The 20564-nt window shown below is 37.7% G+C and overlaps 1 protein-coding gene across 50 annotated transcripts in view; it reads left to right on the top strand.

Moving 5' to 3' along the window:
- Positions 1–20564, top strand: part of LOC136825405 (uncharacterized) — a 979501-nt gene that overhangs the window by 913546 nt on the left and 45391 nt on the right. For all 50 annotated transcript variants that reach the window (XR_010849324.1, XR_010849322.1, XR_010849327.1 and 47 more), the window contains one exon: positions 19757–19844. Coding sequence is in view for 43 of the 50 variants with exons in the window: in XM_067081764.1 (XP_066937865.1) it covers positions 19757–19844 (88 nt within the window). In the remaining 7 variants the exon portion in view is untranslated. The remainder of the gene's footprint in view (positions 1–19756; positions 19845–20564) is intronic.

Below are 20564 nucleotides of genomic sequence, written 5' to 3'. Positions count from 1 at the left end.
CATTAGGCTCCCTGAGACGAAGAAGTGATCTGCTCCATTGATCGCCTGCAGTTGAAAGAGACTTCAAGGTCGTAGTGGATTGGATACTTAAGTAAATTTAAGTCTTTGTCCGGTCGCCATCTTTGATAGCACTAGTAGCGTTGTGATTGCTGTCAATGTTGACAGTGGTACTGCTTATATATTACTATATATATATATATATATATATATATATATATATATATATATATATATATATATATATATATATATATATATATATATATATATATATAGATATTAGAGAGAGAGAGAGAGAGAGAGAGAGAGAGAGAGAGAGAGAGGGTGTTCATCCACCATTCAACAGTTAAATTATGACTGTAACTGTTTTCTTTGGAGCCACACAGCATTAATTCATTTCTATAAACAGAAACGGCACCAATGAAAACTGTTGCAGTTATAATTTAACTGTTGAACTGTGAATGAACAACCTCTCTCTCTCTCTCTCTCTCTCTCTCTCTCTCTCTATATATATATATATATATATATATATATATATATATATATATATATATATATATACATATATATACATACATATACATACACACATACATATACATACTTGCTATACATATGTATATATGTATGTATGTGTGTATATATATGTATATAAAACAAACAAACAAACACACCGCTATAATGACGAAACACTCGCCTTCTGACTTCCATAGGGCGATCACAACCTTATGACTTTTATTTGATCAACCGGTTTTAATTGCGAGAGACCGCGAGATATAGAGTCCGATTTCACTGACCAAGGTTAAGTTCATTTTCACACGCCAGTTGCCATTTCAGGACGTGTGTGTGTGTTTGTGCGTGCGCGCGTTTTCACCTTTGTTTCTCCGACATCCAGGCTATGTTTGATCATGACTGTTTTTGGGATTTTGTAATAGTGAGAGTGGCTGGAAAAAGTAGGTGTGCTTTTTTGTTTGTCTGCTGTTAATGTTATTATCATTTATATCGTTTTGTTTTCCCGTAGTTTTATTATTATTATTATTATTATTATTATTATTATTATTATTATTATTATTATTATTATTATTATTATTGTGGTTGTTGTTGTTGTTATCTTGCTACAAATAATATTAATATTGGTATTTTGTATTGTTATTTCTGATTCACATTATTACTATTATTATTAATTATCATATTATTATTATTATTATTATTTCCTTGTTATTATTATTTGACATCGCTTTCCTCTTATTATTATTATTATTATTATTATTATTATTATTATTATTATTATTATTATTATTATTATTATTATTACTTTTTTATTCGCATTTTGTTTGCATTATTGTTATTATTGTTATTGTTATTATTATTATTATTATTATTATTATTATTATTATTATTATTATTATTATTATTATTCCCAAAGCCAGAACATAACCACTTTACGCCAAATTAGATCAAACCAGAATACTATAAACGCCCAAAAGACCAAAGATGCTACAACAAATTAAAATAAAATCCCAGAACTAATCCGAGAGCTGATCTCTGTACACTAATCACCGGACTAATCCCGTCCAATATATAAAAAAAAGAGGATTAATCCTGAAAAAAAAAAATAATGTAAAAAATAATGTTTTGTTTCGATGTCAAACGCCATAACGTAACGCGAACACCCAGCAATTAAGACCGTGGGTGCACCCAACACCCACTAGGGGCGGATTCATTTGATTTTTCCTCCCCCCCCCCAACCCCTTCTTTTTTTTAACGTGTGGGCGTGCATGAATGGGAAGGTTCTGGGATGGGCGTGGGTGGGGTGTGCTGGCAGGGTGATCTATCATCTATCAAGCTGTTTTCATGAAATGAGACGGGTGGGGTTGGGGGGGGAAGGGTGTTCGTTTTCTCTCTCTCTCTCTCTCTCTCTCTCTCTCTCTCTCTCTCTGTTAATGTTCTTGTATCATTTTTTCCTTTCCCTTTCATAATCTCTCTCTCTCTCTCTCTCTCTCTCTCTCTCTCTCTCTCTCTCTCTCTCTTAATGTTCTGTTATTTTTTCCTTCCCCTTTCATAATGAATAACTCTCTCTCTCTCTCTCTCTCTCTCTCTCTCTTAATGTTCTGTTATTTTTTCCTTCCCCTTTCATAATGAATAACTCTCTCTCTCTCTCTCTCTCTCTCTCTCTCTCTCTGCTAAAGAGAGAGAGAGAGAGAGAGAGAGTAGTGGGCTATTTTGATGAAAAGTGCGGATGTTTAAATATGAAGATCTATACAATTTCTTTAGAAACATGTAACATTAGAGAGAGAGAGAGAGAGAGAGAGAGAGAGAGAGAGAGAGAGAGAGAGAACAGTGGAGTCGTTGTGAAAAACATGCTTTCGTGATGCACTTGATGAGTAACACAATTTCCCTGAAAGCACACTGAAGCCGCTGGGAAAAGAGAGAGAGAGAGAGAGAGAGAGAGAGAGAGAGAGAGAGAGAGAGAGAGAGCAAACGACCTTCTGGCAGTTGACGAATCGTGAGGAAGGGCAACAGAAGCAGACTTGTCGAGTAACGCAAGGAAAAGTAAAAGGGAGAAAATTACCGAACACCTGTTGAACTCTCATCGGCAGTTTGGTGTCGAATAGTGTCGATTCGATAAAGAGAACAGAAAGAGATAGAGCGACGTCGAATATCTATTGTGCGCGCTTCTGAGAGAGACAGTTAGGGAGAGACAGGCTGTAGTCGAATGCTTAAAAATAATTGAGAGAATTTTTAAACTTACATTTTTATATATATATATATATATATATATATATATATATATATATATATATATATATATATATATATAGAGAGAGAGAGAGAGAGAGAGAGAGAGATTTACAACCTTACATTTGTTTATAATACATTTATGTATATATATATATATATATATATATATATATATATATATATATATATATATATATATATATAGAGAGAGAGAGAGAGAGAGAGAGAGAGAGAGAGAGAGAGAGAGAGAGAGAGAGAGAGATCATTGAGTCGTAAAAATCATCCTTTCATGATAGAAATGAGAAGTAACACAATTTCCCCTGTAAGCACTGAAGCCCCTGGAAAAAGAGAGAGAGAGAGAGAGAGAGAGAGAGAGAGAGAGAGAGAGAGAGAGAGAGAGAGAGAGAGAGAGAGAATAACCATCCATTTACTCAGCCCACAATTGTATCTAGTTACAAAATCAACTGTGAGCGCTTGGAGGATTTTGAGGGGTAGCCCTGGGATTTAGGTGGCTGGGGGGTCCTGGGGATATATATTTGTGGGGGTAAAGGCGAGAGAAGTGCATTAGCAGGCAGTAGTGAAGTGGGAGAAATACTTCTCACGGGAAGGAAACTTTGATGTAGAGACGGAATGAATATTTTGAATAACTTCCCATTCATTATTCCGGTCCCCGGTGGCCAAACAAAAGGTTTTTTGTTTTCTTTGCGTCGTTTGTTTGTGTTTGTATGTCTTTGTTTGTTTTTGTTTGTTTGTTTGTTCAATAGCTTGGATATTTGTTTCGGTTTATATTCAAAGACTCGCCGATGCTGCAGTTATTGGTTTCTTGAATTGATGTTTTTCTGAATGTCTACCTTTGCGCAGTTGTGTATAATTCCCTTAACAAAAATGTTTCGTTTTTATGTCAATAAAATTTTATATATATATATATATATATATATATATATATATATATATATATATATATATATATATATGTATGTATGTATGTATATGTATATATATATATATATATATATATATATATATATATATATATATATGATTACATAAATTTGTGTGTCTGCGTGCATGTATGAAATTCATATGTTTATTGTACTGTATGTTATTGCATTTTTATTGTATTGTATTGTATAATTTGTTTATAAAATATAATGTTCTTAATTCTATTCTTTGTGAAAATACACAAAACCCCTTCTCTACCTCCTCCCCTCCCTCTCCCCCTCCCTCCCCTACCCCTCCCCTATCCACTGCCTCCCCCAACCCAACCACCGGTACCGAAGAGAAATTACCGTCTTAATTTTTGAGTAAAAATAGAAATTAAAAGAAAACGATCGATTAAGACCGACTGACCACCGCCTCCTGTATAGGATTTCGCCGACTCATCCTTCCCGTTCCCGGGACGATGTCGGCGTCCTTTGGCGAGGCGAAGGAATCCCTCATTTATTGTTGAAGGAATTCGGGCTGTTCCAGAGTAGGCCTACGTTCATTGGGCGTCATAAATTACTTGCGGTCATCAATCTCTGCGTTTACCAGCTTCTGCGGGCTTTCGTTTCTTTCGTGTGGAAAGTAAGCTTTCATATTATTTCTTTAGTGAGGTATACTGAGAATATGTATATATATATATATATATATATATATATATATATATATATATATATATATATATATATATATATATATATATATATATATATATATATATATATATGTGTATATATATGTGTGTGTATAGGATGTTATAAATTAGTGCGGTCATCAATCTCTGCAGTTTTCGTTTATCTTCGGGAGAGGATCTTATTTCTTTTTGTTTGCGAGATTTTACAGTAGGTTCAGGGAACTGTTTTGTAATCAGATACTTTTGTAGAATAATTGATAGAGAAGGAAACGTAAATATATGATATTTTTTCTTTGGAGGATTTTCGACTGGGGCAAATAAAGAAAGAGATAAGTATTGAAGGAACGCTGTCAAGAAGATGAAAGAATTGGTTTGAAAGATGTCGAGAAGAAAAATGGTTTATTTTCGGATAATCTTTCGTGATTTTATGATTGAAATAAATAAATAAATATATATATACGTTATATATAAAAATAATATAAACGCTTACTTCTCATACGAAAGAAAAGGCATATGGCTTAATTTGTATGTTAAGAAAAACATTCAGATTAATTTAAGGAGAGGTTTATTTATTTACTAAAATAATATATCCCACCAAATTTACTTACTAAAAAAACTGAATACAGAGTTTAAGCTAATCAAAGAAAAATATTAAACCTAAATTAATTTATGAAAAAAAAATTATAAAGCTTAATATATCAATATGAAAAATATAAGCTTCATTTAATAGTTAGAAGCAAACAATATTAAGTTACTCTTGATTATATAAGGATACCAAGCTTAATTCCCTTCCTAAATAAGTGCCTTTAGGTTTCATACATCTCCCAAAAGCCTAAAGATGACAGAGGACGTTACGTCACGTGGCTCCATCAAGCGTCCCAGAGACGCCAGGTGATTAATTCGAACAAACAAGGCGATGATGGAGGAGAGTATGACGGAAGATAATGGTGCGCGCTTTCCTCCGTCATACAAACCATTTGCGCAGCGGTCACTCCCTCTGTTCCCAAAGATGGGTTCTTTCCCCGTCCCTATCTCCCCTCCCCTACCCTGACACCCCCTAGTCATTAAGGAAAGCACCTTTTTAGTATAGATAGATATATAGATATAGATTTAAGAACCCCGCCGAGGAGAGAAACAGGTATAAATGTTTACAACAAAGATAGATAGATAGAGAGATAGAGAGAGATAAAGCTCCCCTTAAGGAGAGAAATAGGTAAAAATGTTTACAGCACAGATAGATAGATAGATAGATAGGTAGATAGATGTAAACTTGAAAGATCTCCACAACAAAAGATAGTTAAAAATGTTTACAACATAGATAGATCCTCGCGAAGATGGGATAGACAGATGAAAAAGATTTTCCCAACTCAGAGATGAGAGAGAGAGAGAGAGAGAGAGAGAGAGAGAGAGAGAGAGAGAGAGAGAGAGAGAGAGAGAGGTAAGGTATTACTGAAAGTGTTTTACGCGTCTTACATCAACGGACGAGTGATTTCGCTCTCAAAGTGTCACGCCATTGCCTTACCTCGCAGTGACATCCAGACATCCCTTAAAGGTGACCTCCAGATAGTCTGAGGTGTGACATCCTTATCTGCCTCGGTGTGACATCGAGGCTTCCCCCAGGGTGATATCCCAACCCTCGAAAGTTTAACAGAGTGACACCTTGAAGCGAGAAGAAAAACTCCACTTAGTGATTTCAATTGTAGGGTATTATGAAGCTGTTGGTGGTTAATTTTCAGACCAGAGTGTGTTGGAATGGAATACAGAGTTTAGGCCAAAGGCCAAGTGCTGGAACCGATGAGGTCATTCATCGCTGGAAGGGAAATTAAGAGTAAAAAGGTTTGAAAGGTGTAACAGGAGGAAAACCTCTCAGTTGCACTATGAAATAATTGTTAGGAGATGATGGATCGTAAGAAGGAAGAAAGAAAATATGAACGGAGGTACAGTAAAAGGAATGAAAGGGGTTGCAGCTAGGGGCAGAAGGAACGCTGCAAAGAACCTTTAGCAATGCCTACAGTGCATTCCGTGAGGTGCACTGAGGGCACTAACCTCCTCCGGGGACCAGAGTGTTTTGTTCTTAATATTTGCCAATACTTTTTTCCTTGACATGGTTAGGAACTAGTCATTGTAATTATCTCAGTCCTTATGCAAGCGAAAATCAGTCACTTCAGAGAATGTATTTTTTTTAATATTTATCATTACATATTTTCCTTGACATGGCTAGGAAGTAGCCATTTTAATTAGCTAAATCCTTGTGGAGCGAGAATCAGTCTCTTCAGATTGCAAACTCTTATTCACTTACAGAGAAAAATTTTACGGTTTATGCTGAATAACATGTTATATATATATATATATATATATATATATATATATATATATATATATATATATATATATATATATATATATATATATATATATATATATATATTATATATATATTATATATATATATATATTTATATATATATATATATATATATTTATTTATATATATATATATATATATATATATATATATATATATATATATATATATATATATATATATGTTAAGATTTCTCGTAAAATGGGTTTTCAGTTAGTTTTTCACTGGAGAAGGAGGGCTAATTGGATTCCGTATATTAACAAAGGTATATTTTTTTCTCATTATAAAAAAATACATTTAATTTTCCGAGTTTCAAGCAAAATTAATGTCGTTTTATTATTTCCCGAAGTGGGTCAAGAACAAAAAAAAATGTTATTTGTTTTTATGATTGCATTTTAAACAAACAAATATGCTGATTTGGTTTTGATTTATTTTTTTTTGGGGGTGGGGGCTAATTCAAGTCAACCTCGAAAACTTTTAACGCCGATGCTTAATTTAATCGCATTTGAACTTACCTTTTAGTGATTAATTCTCTCTCTCTCTCTCTCTCTCTCTCTTAACCCTTCTCTCTTATCCGGCCTTGGGAGTTTGCACATGAAAAGGGGAGGGATGAGGGAGATGGGGAGGGGGAAGGGAGGAGAGAGGAGAGAGGAAAGGGTGAGGGGGAAGGGAGGAGAGAGGAAAGGGGAGAGGGGAAGGAAAGGGAGGAGGAGAAAAGGGAAGGGGAAGGGAGGAGGTAGAGGAAAGTGGAAGAGAGGGGGAGGGAGAAGGGAGGAGGAAGGGAAGGGGGAGGAGGAGGAGGGGAAGGGGGAGGGGATAGCCCATTGCGTTCTCACTTTCCTCTCTATGCACACACATTAGCGCTTTTAAATTGCAAGCAACTGCACGAAGCAATGATGCCTTGCATGATGATATAGCATGAGAAGACTTACGCAACTTCCTTTGAAGTATAGAAACAATTGGAGAGAGAGAGAGAGAGAGAGAGAGAGAGAGAGAGAGAGAGAGAGAGAGAGAAAATGATGATTGAATAGGATTTTAACGAGACAAGAAGATTCATTGGCATGTAGAATTTTTTTTATTTATGTATATATATATTTATATATATATATATATATATATATATATATATATATATATATATATAGAGAGAGAGAGAGAGAGAGAGAGAGAGAGAGAGAGAGAGAGAGAGAGAGAGAGAGAACGATGATTGAATAAGATTGTAGTGAGACAAGAAGATTCATTGACATGTAGAATTTTTATTTGATTTATAGAGAGAGAGAGAGAGAGTAAAACGCTTAACTTCTCTGGTATTTTTATACAAGTATTAATTATGCATTATTATACAAGTATTAATTGTGCATTATTATACAAGTATTAACTATACGTTATTATACAAGTATTAACTATGCTGATTAATAATGTCATAGAATTTCTCAACACAGAGCATTGTAAAGAAAGACAGGGACTTGTAACGGGGATGAAGTCAGGTTTCAGCAACTTCCGTAGAACTAGCGAAACACGTAGGTCATGGAGAGAGAGAGAGAGAGAGAGAGAGAGAGAGAGAGAGAGAGAGAGAGAGAGAGAGAGAGAGAGAGAGAGAAGGGGTCAATCCGGGGTCACGGGAAAAAAAAAAAGCAGTTTTTTCACATCATGAAACAATAGATAATTGAATAAGACCCAATGATAGGAATTACGTTATTGACAAAGAATAAAAGACATAAAAGAATAGACGAAGATGGAGACTTTTGAGCGAAGATATCGTCTGCTAAGAATATGAATATGATGTATGATCATATTCTTCGAAGAACCTTTCAGCGGGTTAGTTTATGGGATATCACGGCTCAGTAACTTTGGATTCTAAAGGGAATGGGAGAATCAGTCAGGGAGAGAGGGGTTTTTTATTTTTCTTTAATTATTATTTTTATGTTGTTTATTGATTTTTTTTAGAGGAAGCGAGAGGTAATTGAATTTTATTTGGACTTTAAAATCGACTTTAAAATCTACCTTCCTAATATGCAATGCAGATCAATTATACTTTTCAAGAAAATATTAGTCTTGATTTCTTGTATGTAGATTTTTCTTGCATAAGCTGTACGTTCAATTTGTGATTCCAGATTGAGAGAGAGAGAGAGAGAGAGAGAGAGAGAGAGAGAGAGAGAGAGAGAGAGAGAGAGAGACTGATTCTAGGCCACACTGAATTGGGCAAAAGTCTCCTGGTGTTTAATCGACTTTTCAAAACAGCCGAATCAATACTTTCACTCAATTCCAATTGTTGCGTATAACCTGCCCTCAGGAAAAGAGACTGAACATGACTTCTGACTTCCTCTGGCGATTGGGCAACGGGTTGTGGTTACTGATTGATTGATTGACTGATTGATTGGTGCGTAAATTTCCAAGCCTGGGGAAAGGTTTTACTTTTGTGACAGTATAAGTTATAAGGGTGAATACATTCGGAGTTTCGTTACGTTACAACTGTTTTTAGTCTTTGGCTCCAAAAGCCAGTTCTTTTAGTAATTATTGTTTGCATTCATATCATAATTATTAGATGTTTCTCATCAACCTGTGACTTATTATCTTATAAAGCCCAAGGCTCCTTATGCGTTTATAAATCAATTGAATAATCTAGAAGTAATAACAGATTTTTCACTATAATTCAGTACGGGTCAAGTGATTGGCGTTAGAAACAAGTAAAAAACTGCGCCGACGTTTCTTTGGCGCAATCGAGTTTTCTGTACAGCGTATAATCAGCGCCACCGAAAATAGATCTATCTTTCGGTGGTCTCGGTATAATGATACATGAGCCGCGGCCCATGAAACTTTAACCACAGCCCGGTGGTGGCCTGTCCTATATCGATGTCAGGCGCAGGATTATGGCTAACTTTAATCTTGAATAAAATAAAAAAAACTACTGAGGATAGAGGGTTGCAATTTGGTATGTTTGATGATTGGAAGGTGGATGATCAACGTACCAATTTGCAGCCCTCTAGCCTCAGTAGTTTCTAAGATCTGAGGGCGGACAGAAAAAGTGAGGACGGACAGACAAAGCCGGCACAATAGTTTTCTTTACAGAAAACTAAAACGGAAACAATTCGATTTCCAAAGAATGGCGGTGAAAACAGAGAAACAAAGTATTTATATATTCATATGCCAGACGTCTTTTCTTTCATTACGTCTTTCCAGATTTTTATTTTTTTGTGAAAGTCTTCCTCGAAACTGTGAAAGACTTTTTCAAGATGGCTTGCCAGAAATTTTAATCGATGTTTCACAATAGACTATTCAACGCGTCTTTTTGGAAATCTTTCAGCATTTCTTCCAAGAGACCCAATAATAGGTCTTTCCAGAGGGCTCTCAATGCCACTGACTAAAGACCTCTCAAGACGTCCTGCCGAAGGATTTCAAAATTCCTTTCTGGAGGTCCTTCAAGGCATTTTTATAGAAAGCCATAGCTAATACGTCTTTCCAGGAACCGGTCAAGGCCTCTTCCAGACGTCTTTAAAAAAATACCTCCAAGGAAGTCTTTCCTGAGCCTAGTCTAGACGCCTTTCCAGAGACGTGTTCCAGAGCTGTTTTCCAGAAATCCCAAGAGGCATTTTCCGAGGGACCAATCCAGTTACTGTTGCGTATACATATATATGAGTGTGTGGGAGAAAAATGAGTTCACCTTTCAGATGAGGAGCACCCCTTCGGGTTTAGCCCCGTGGGCCAAGAATGGTATTTGGGGAGGTGAGTATGGGAGGTGGGGGGGGTCTCCCTCATGACTCCTTCACCCGTCCCTTTTTTAGGGGAGACGGGAGGGGGGTCCCTATCTTTTATTGGATTAGAAACGTGCCTGTTGGGAAACCACGTGTCGTAAACAAGGAAAAGGACCTGGTGTGTGCGAGGAACAACGCCACCTAGCAGACAGACACCTGGAATCCTCTACTGCCCCGTAACTGTCGTCGTGGCCCCTGGGGGATCCAGGGGATATCCAGGGGCTATAAAAGACAAGTCGTATGCCTATTTCAGCCTATACGTTATTGGAGAGGGGGAGGTGGGGAAGGAAGGAAGGGACCTGTTGTTGTAACCTTTTGTTGTGAGGTTGTGACGCTTCCATACGCCCACCGGAGTTATTGCTCTCTGTCCAGGAACTGTTGTAAAATGTTTAGAGCCAAAGAGTGTGAATGATTGAGGCACACGAGTTTAGCTGTGTCGTTCGTCCCGTCAGTTTTGATGTTGGTTGTGATTCCCCGAACAAAGTCTCTTTTTTTTTTCTTTTTTTCTCTTAGGAAAACAGCAGAAATGGACAAAGGAAAGTTTTTTTTTAATAGATATCGTGAACAAAAGACTTTCTATGTTGGAAGGAAGAGTAAAAAATAAAGAAAGGATTTTGCAAAGGTGATCCTCCGTTGTGTGCAACTTTCAATTTAACGTTAAACTTGACATTTTTTATCGTTAATATATTGATTGATTTGTTGAATTGTAGTGATGAATGATCATACTAGGCTGGTAATTTAATGAATGAGTTTAGATTTTTCTGCTACTTTTAACAGAATTCTTTTTAAGCGGTTTTAGTTAATATGACGGGTTCCTATGATTGTCGAGTTTAGCTTGTTTCTACATATACAGAAAAACTGAGAAGTTTATATATATATATATATATATATATATATATATATATATATATATATATATATATATATATATATATATATATATATATAAAGATGATATTCACGAAGGAAAGAGAAACTCCATTGTTTCTCTTTCCTCGTGGATTTTGTCTTTATTTATCTTCATTTATATAGTCATCACGTTCCATATTTTCGTGATTCAGTTATTGTATATACATACATATATATATATATGTGTGTGTATGTATGTATGTATGTATGTACGCATGTATTTAATTCGTACACGTCTTCCTGTAGAGACCGACCTTGAATTTGGCCCCAATGCCCGTCGCTTCCTCCGCAACGCAAAAACGATAGTATGCTATCATGCAGTTGCTATGATGAACCACACAGGCAGAGAGAGAGAGAGAGAGAGAGAGAGAGAGAGAGAGAGAGAGAGAGAGAGAGAGTCATACCTCCGAAATTAGCCTGAGGGCTTCATCATGACTTCCGGTTTATTTTTAAATTTTTTTATTTCTTTTTTTTTTCTTTATTTTTTATGAGTTCCACTCATCTCTCTACGGCTGTTAGAGAGAGATGCGTGGTGGAATCAGATGAGATTATATTTATTATATATTTATGAGATGTGGATTTGTATATTTGTATATTTCGTGATATGTGTATTAGTGAAGAAAAGGAAGGATTGAAATGAGATTAAATTATTATATATGTATCAGATGGTGAATTTTTATATTTGTATATTTCGTGATTCAAAATGTATTAGTGTAGAAGAGGAAGGACTGAAATATTCATTAGGTGTTTGAAAATATTTCCATATTTTCTGCTCTCTCTCTCTCTCTCTCTCTCTCTCTCTCTCTCTCTCTCTCTCTCTCTCTCTCTCTCTCTCCTAACGCTTAAAAATACTATAATGGATTCTCTAATTATCCCGTATTATGATATTCTCTCTCTCTCTCTCTCTCTCTCTCTCTCTCTCTCTCTCTCTCTCTCTCTCTCTCCTAACGCTTGAAAATACTATAATGGGTTCTCAAATTATCCCGGATTATAATATTTCTCTCTCTCTCTCTCTCTCTCTCTCTCTCTCTCTCTCTCTCTCTCTCTCTCTCTCTCTCTCTCCTAACGCTTAATAATACTGTAATGGATTCTCAAATTATCCCGGATTATGATATTATTCTCTCTCTTCTCTCTCTCTCTCTCTCTCTCTCTCTCTCTCTCTCTCTCTCTGGCGTTGTGGAGACGTAGTGGGCGTCCAAGATACCCACAGGTGCCACGGGCTGCGGGCAGAAGAAACGGGCGTGAAACGGCGCTGGTCGGAGAGAGAGAGAGAGAGAGAGAGAGAGAGAGAGAGAGAGAGAGAGAGAGAGAGAGAGAGGTTCGGGTGTATATAATTACTTTAGGTTCGTATCCCTTCAGGTCTGTGTTTATCTAGGGTTGCTGGCGAGAACTGAGATGGGGGGGTGTGTATGGGAGAGGAGGAGCCGGGGCGGGGGGGATATTATCCCGGGGCATGGAGTCGGGGCATTGGGCATGAGAGGTGGAGTCATTGGTGCCGGGGGTGGGGGCAAGGTTGGGCAGGGCATCTTTCTGAAGGGTTAAGGGCAGAAGGAAGGAATATTTCTTGGCAGGAGAGAGAGAGAGAGAGAGAGAGAGAGAGACTCTGATTGACTGATGTAAATTGAGGGATGAAGGTTGTCCGTGGGATAATTCTTAATGGTGTAATACCAAATAGTGTTCCCGAGATCGATCCTAGGTGGAAGAAACGGCTGAGGCCTATTTCCTTGAAAATCCACTGGGCCTCTTAACGTAAGAGGAGAGTGATTACGTGCTTGAGAGCTAGTCGCCTTTGGTGGGTCGCGCGTAGAATGGAGAAGGGATTTGGGCTTGCAGCTTCATCCCAAAAATGTATGCAGAGTTTATATATATATATATATATATATATATATATATATATATATATATATATATATATATATACATATATATATAGTATATATAATATATATATGTATATATATAAGCATATATATATAAATATATATATATACATATATATATATCTTCTTTTCATCTTCCTTATAGTATCATTTATACAGAGAGAGAGAGAGAGAGAGAGAGAGAGAGAGAGAGAGAGAGAGAGAGAGAGAGAGATTTTTCCACAGAATTTAAAAAGAAAAATCAGATATCTTGAGTGTGTTAAGCTCACGACTGTCACGCCGCCGTAAGATCTCTCTCGGCTTGCAACTGGATAATACCTCTCAGTGCTTGTCAATGTTGCCTGGGGAGTCATTTTGATTTATTTTTTTACGCCCGCAAGAGATCATCAAAAACCTGATTTTTATTATGGTGGTTTTGAGATGTGATTGAGGTTTTTGTATGCGTTATTGTGAAGGCCTTGAATTAAGTAAGTTTATATATATATATATATATATATATATATATATATATATATATATATATATATATATATATATATACATACATAGATAGATAAATATGTTTGTGTGTACGTGTGTGTGTGTGTGTGTGTGCGCGCGTACGCGCGCGCTCGTCGTGTGTGTGTGTGTGTAGGGACAGATACGTCGCGTCTACAAGCCTAATAATTCTTTCCCGGTATTGGAGAGAGGAGTGTGTGAAACGTAGAGAAATAATTCACATCTCCCATCATCCACTGAGTCTCTCTCTCTCTCTCTCTCTCTCTCTCTCTCTCTCTCTCTCTCTCTCTCTCTCTCTCTCTCGAATCGGAGGCGTCGTCGTCCGAGATGAGTTTTTCTAATTCATGACGGGGCGATGATTCCGAGCCAGACGGTGAAGTTTTATTATTCATAGGCTACATGCCAGCCTCTCTCTCTCTCTCTCTCTCTCTCTCTCTCTCTCTCTCTCTCTCTCTCTCTCTCGCGGTGTATGAATAGTAATTCGTCCTGGGATTATTAGTGGCACCCCCAGCAGGTCGTCTGTTCTGGTGCTGTAAGTGGGAAGTGAGAGAGAGAGAGAGAGGGAGAGGTATTTCGTCTCATACTTCGCTCTATAATAACATTTCAAAAGCAAAAACTCAGCCTACACACACACACCCACATGTTCCCCCCCCCACCTCTCTCTCTCTCTCTCTCTCTCTCTCTCTCTCTCTCTCTCTCCTATATATTTATATTTAGAGAGAGAGAGAGAGGTGGGGAGGAATATGTTGGCGTGTGCAGGCTATGAGTTTTTTGCTTTTGAAATTATTCGTAGAGCAAAGTGCGTAATGAAATACCTCTCTCTCTCTCTCTCTCTCTCTCTCTCTCTCTCTCTCTCTCTCTCTCTCTCTCTCTCCTGGAATCCGTGTGCGGACATTTTGTCAGATTGAAATGCCATTTGCATAAGAACAAAGAAACATTTTAAGCGCTCGCGCATGCTACCAACGGAGCGACTTCTTCTTCTTCCAGAGGTACGAAATGACTGTTTACACTAAAGCAAACCCTTTGACAGACCAATTCGTCCCACCCCCGCCGAGAACAATGACGACCGCATTGGAATACGAGGCAGGAGGAAGATATCTGTGTCTGGCCCAACAGAGCCCAAACAGTAGGCGACATTGAATTTCCAGGCGACCTCTGACCCGCTATCAGAACCCTGATTGTGTTATTAGGCCTACATGAGTCACCAAACGCACTCCCAGAGCGTTTCCTTACCTGTGGGAGTCGGCGCCGTGAATGCTAATGAAGGCGGGGATTGGGTGTTGAAGGCGCCCTGTTTTGGGGGCCCTTTGTGGAGTGCTGGGTGTGCCAAATGCCCCCACAGGGTGGTCTGTTTGTGACCATGTTTACATTGACTTTTTTCGGGGTGGGGTCGGGGGAGAAGGGGAGAAACCTTCGTGGTGTTGTATCTATAGTTTTTCCTTTTTTTTTTCTGAGGATACCAGCCTACCCTAACAATCCTATCCTTAAGCAAAGCACGGATGATGTAGCTTAACTTGCAATACTAGTTGAAAACTAATATTTACACTAGTTTCTCTCTCTCTCTCTCTCTCTCTCTCTCTCTCTCTCTCTCTCTCTCTCTCTCTCTCTCTCTCTGCAGGCTGTGATTCAAACAGTCAACTAACAACTGGGTACACAATTCACTTCTTAGGTCAGCAAAGGCATACGGGGTACTAGGGCACGTACCCATTTGTCCCTCCTCGTCCGGTTCGAGAGCTGGACACGGGTCCCTCATATTTTGGGGCCACAAGAGAGAGAGGGAGAGAGAGAGAGATGGGTGGGGGGGATATGGGAAGTGTCACTGACTCGTCGCCTTTTGTCGAAGACATCACTTTACCCCCAAAACTGAGAGAAGCCTTTCATAAAATCCTATTTTCGTGAGAAACCAGCTCTTAGGACTCGGGAAGCGAGACGCCTACGGGACCTCCAGGACACATAAATTAAGAAGTCGTTCCCGAGCAGGCAGTTCCATTAGCATAACAGTACCGAGGATTGTCATTAACCCCGGAGCCATGCATTACGCGTCCCGGGCGCATCACGGATGCTGCCGGCGTATATTCTCTGAGGAAGCCTCCTTTCCGCGAATCCTAAGTGCCTACCTGTCGACCAGGTGTGCTGCTCTTCCGGCGTGTGACGGGAATGCGTCTAATGCGTAAAGAGCTTCTGGGTATTCACAGGTGCGCATCTAGCCCCTTCGTGCGTAAGTTTACTGTAAATTGACGCGTTTCATCGTTTGGTATGTGGGCCATCTGTGCACCTGACCCGGAGGTCAGTTGATCCCTTGCATTCTCTAGTTCCCAGAGCTGGAATGCTTCCTGTTTCGGTCACTTAATTGGCTCTCTGGTTTCAATGTGACCAGTTGCCGCGCGCGTTAGACTCATCTGTGGCACTCCGTTCTTCCTCCATCTTAGTCTATCTTTGTGGCTTTCGATATCTATTGCACTTAAGACCTTCCTGCAGGAGGTTGGCTCCCCTAGCTTTTTTCCTCCTCCTCCTCCTCCTCCTCCTCCTCCTCCTCCTCCTCCTCCTCCTCCTCCTCCTCCTCCTCCTCTTCTTCTTCTTCTTCTTCTTCTTCTCCTGAGAAGAATGATCCACATTCCCACGGCTACTTCAAATTACCATATCAGTCATTCCTATCTGCGAGGTTTAAAATCACTTCTGTCATTTTAGGCCGATGGAGGGAGATCACCGTTCATGAGAATGAAAGCATATTTTATTGCTCATCATCAGCTTTTATTGACTTTCATGTTCTGGGCAATAACACCTATATAATCTTTACAAAACCGTGGATTTCTTGATATCTTCCACTTAACATCTACAGTTTCCACCCACTCTTACCTCAGGCACTGATGCGTGAAAACCTTACTCTAAGAAAACATCTGCTTTAGTACCTGTATAATCATTCCCCCCCCGATACATTCCACTGTGGGAATGTGACGCCAGGGAAAAGTACTCGAAGACTGTGGCCACGCAGTAATGAAAGATCCCGTGTGTACTTAGGCGTAAACCTATGCGTTCGTTAGTCCTACCGTGAGAGACAACTTCCAGTCTTGCACGTATTACTGTCATGGGAAAATGAAAGATGCTATTGGTGGCAGAAACGTGAAGAATACGACTTACTCAATGTTGTCTTAGTTCGTGAGGTCCAGAAATGTGAAGAATACGATTCCTCAAGGCATAACCTGTTGTCTTGAGTTCGTGAGGTCTCGTCTTCTGAAGGCAGGTCTATTTTCTGGCGTTTTGTTTGAATTCTTTTGAGGTCTTCGTCTAAATATAGTTCGTAAATAAGTCTCTCATTCATATACTGAGGTTTGAGAGGTGTGTATCTGGTTTGTTAGTTGTTGTTATTATTATTATTATTATTATTATTATTATTATTATTATTATTATTATTATTGTACGACTTACTCAAGACATTACCAGTACCTTAATTCGTGAGGTCTTACTTGGAGAAAGCGGAGGTATTTTCTAGATGTTTGGTTCATTATTATTATTATTATTATTATTATTATTATTATTATTATTATTATTATTATTACTGAACAGTAAAAACCCCATTAACACAATAGTTAGGTTTTCGCAGATCAGAATTTTCACTTATGCAAAGAGGAAAATGAGAGAGAGAGAGAGAGAGAATTTATACTTTTAATCCTGAGAAAGTATTATTCTGTTTGAGAAATTGGTGAATAGTGCGACTATACACTGGTACCTCCCCCTTTTTTAATCCGGGCTTGGGACTGGCTTGAGCGAATGGATATTTAACCCGTAGGCTCCAAATGCGACGCGTCCCGTACACGAACGATTATTCCGACGGCCGCGTACGAGACCTCTCCAGACGAGATGTTGGATGCCGTCCATCATCCGAGGGTGGGGGGGTAGAAGAGGAATGATTGATGCCCTTAATTATTAACCTGTCTTAATGGGACCCTGTTCCATAATTAAGATTTTCCCAGATGTAAAGATGTTATTCAGAGATAATGGACAGTTTGGGGTCACAAGTCAAAATTCTGGAAGGTTGGGAGGTAAGGAAAAATGCCTGGAATCTCTGTGACGATTTCACAGGTCTGACTGTGACACATTACAAGATTCTGAGCAACGATTGTTGGGAGGAGGTTGCTAGGAGTGCCTGATGTGTCTTTAATAACTATTGTTCTGAGGGTGGAAGGTAGGAAAAGATTGCTAGAAGCATTCTGTGTGGTTTCATAGGCCTTATTGTGACTCATCACAATATTTTGAGCAACGATTATTGGAAGGAGGTTGCTAGGGCTGTCTGATGTGTCTGTGGCAACTTTTTTCTTGAGGAAGGAAGCTTAAACGGCTTTGCTTCTATGTTGAACCGGTGCAACAGACCATAGGAGCCTGGTGCGATCGGCAGTCGATCATGAGACACATTAAACCAAACAGATTGAGAATCATATGAGGTACTTTTGATCGTCATCAATCAGTTATTCGATCTCCGACGGTCACTCAGTGATTCGAGGATAGAGAAAATAAATCTGTTTGCGATAGAAAAGAATTGTAAATTAATATTAATATTCATACAGGCTAAGCCAAAATGTAACTGGTTACTGGTAACTAGTTATGAAATGTTCCACGGTATATTAGAATGTAAATTCATCGGGGAGTAATAGTAATTGTGCTCACTTTGCCCCGGTAGTTTTTCGTCCTTAATTGTATGGTTGTGAATGACCTTCAGTTGAGAGAGAGAGAGAGAGAGAGAGAGAGAGAGAGAGAGAGAGAGAGAGAGAGAGAGAGAGAGCTGGGCATTTTACCTTTGCTATAAAGTCAGAATGGAGTACCTGTTTAATTTATTCACTTTTTTATTTTAATTAGATTAATATGTAAATTTACATGAGAGAGAGAGAGAGAGAGAGAGAGAGAGAGAGAGAGAGAGAGAGAGAGAGAGAGAGAGAAGCGTCTTTTTTCAATTAAGCAAGATCAAAATGGAATCATTTTTAGCGTCATTAATTTTTTACACATGAAATGAAATATCACGTGAGAAGGAGAAAAGACGTAATTATTATTATTATTATTATTATTATTATTATTATTGTTGTTGTTGTTGTTGTTGTTGTTGTTATTATCAACTTACCAATGACCAAAGATGAATTAAAAGTATTTAAATATAACCAATAACCAAAGACGAATTAAAAGTATTTAAATATATACGTAAACGAAACCATTTTCTTATTTTAGAAATACCCAAAATGCCCATTTTTCGAAATATCGAAACCCCTGAAGAATCTCCCTTTATAGTTTTGGGAACTTCATTGTAGAAGTTGGCTCGTTCAATTAACATTTCTGTCTTCCGTCTGCGAGTTGTGGCCCGAGGCGTTCCGTTCCCTGGACGACTTCGGTGATCCTGGCTTCGGATTAGAAATGGAGATGGATTTTTTTTTTTGGAGGGTGGATTAAGAGAGTGAAGATTATTTTATGTGAATTTAATCTTTTTTTCTTCTTTAGAGTTATTTAAGGTTATAAAATCACAGTAAGTTTGGATCTGATTGTTTTAATGCCAAGATTTGACACACACACACACACACACACACATATATATATATATATATATATATATATATATATATATATATATATATATATATATATATATATATATATATATATATATATATATATATATATATCTATATATATCACATATATATATATGTATTATATATGTATATATATATATATACATAAAGTATATTTTATACACTTTTCTATCTTTATTGACCTTTCATCATAATCATATAATGTAAGAAAGTAATATTTTATTTATTCCACATCCTTAAAGTATTGTCGATCTTACGTTTGTATACTGCCAAATGAATATTACCTACACTCCTTTACCTGCTGTCTCATAGGCACGGGTAAAGTATGTTGGCGTAACGCCAGTAAATTCGTTATATCAGTTAATTATTCGATGCAAGCGTAGAACGAGAATTTTAAACTTTCTTTATTTCTTCTTTCGCAGGAATACCAACCGTTACGTGCACCAGCCTGGCCGCATCGAGGATTACATCCCGGGCCATTCCTCTCTGTCGGAGAAAGAAGCGAGGAAGGTAAGGTTGGCAGCACTGAGAAAAGAACCAAAGTTGCCTATTCAAGTATTATGAGTCATTTTTGTATATTTTGTGTCTTTTATATATGGATTTTATTCATTCTCAGTTACGTCATTTCTTTCTTGAGGATCATTTTAAAGTTTTAGACCTTTGAAGAAATGAAATGTTGCTTTATATCCCAAAATATAGGTCCGTCGTTATATTAGTTTTAATGTTAAGTCCATTTCTCAGATTCTTCCAGAGAGGTCATATTTAAAATTCCATTTCCCATTTCGGAAAATCCATTCGCTCGAAGCCAGCCGAAACTTTTTGATGCACCGACTCGAAACAATATGAAACTCTTGCGCTCAAGGGAAAACTTATATATATTTCTCCACCCACCAAAAGCTCAACTTTTAATGGCTTTTATTTTGGTTCGTAAATTTCACTCAATGCGAGTCAAAACTTTTAATAAGGGAACATTTTTTTGTTTTTCCTACCTGACTCTGGCTAGTTTTCCTTTTTTTCTTATTTGGTCTTTATTCCAGCTGTTTGGGAAAGGATAGGGTTTTTTTTTAATGGGTACCTTTTTTCATATTACTAAGGGGTACCTCTGTTTTTAAGGGGTGCATTATTTTCCATATTATTAACGGAGTATATACATGTTCTGTCGAAAATATAACAGTAATATTCAAGTGAAATGAAACGTGGAGTTTATTACCCGTAGACTTTTTTCGTCAC

The sequence above is a fragment of the Macrobrachium rosenbergii genome, chromosome 37 (assembly GCF_040412425.1).
Source record: "Macrobrachium rosenbergii isolate ZJJX-2024 chromosome 37, ASM4041242v1, whole genome shotgun sequence".
Taxonomy (NCBI): Eukaryota; Metazoa; Arthropoda; class Malacostraca; order Decapoda; family Palaemonidae; genus Macrobrachium; species Macrobrachium rosenbergii.
The sequence above is the reverse complement of the archived record's forward strand: the minus strand, read 5'-3'. Positions and strand labels throughout refer to the sequence as shown.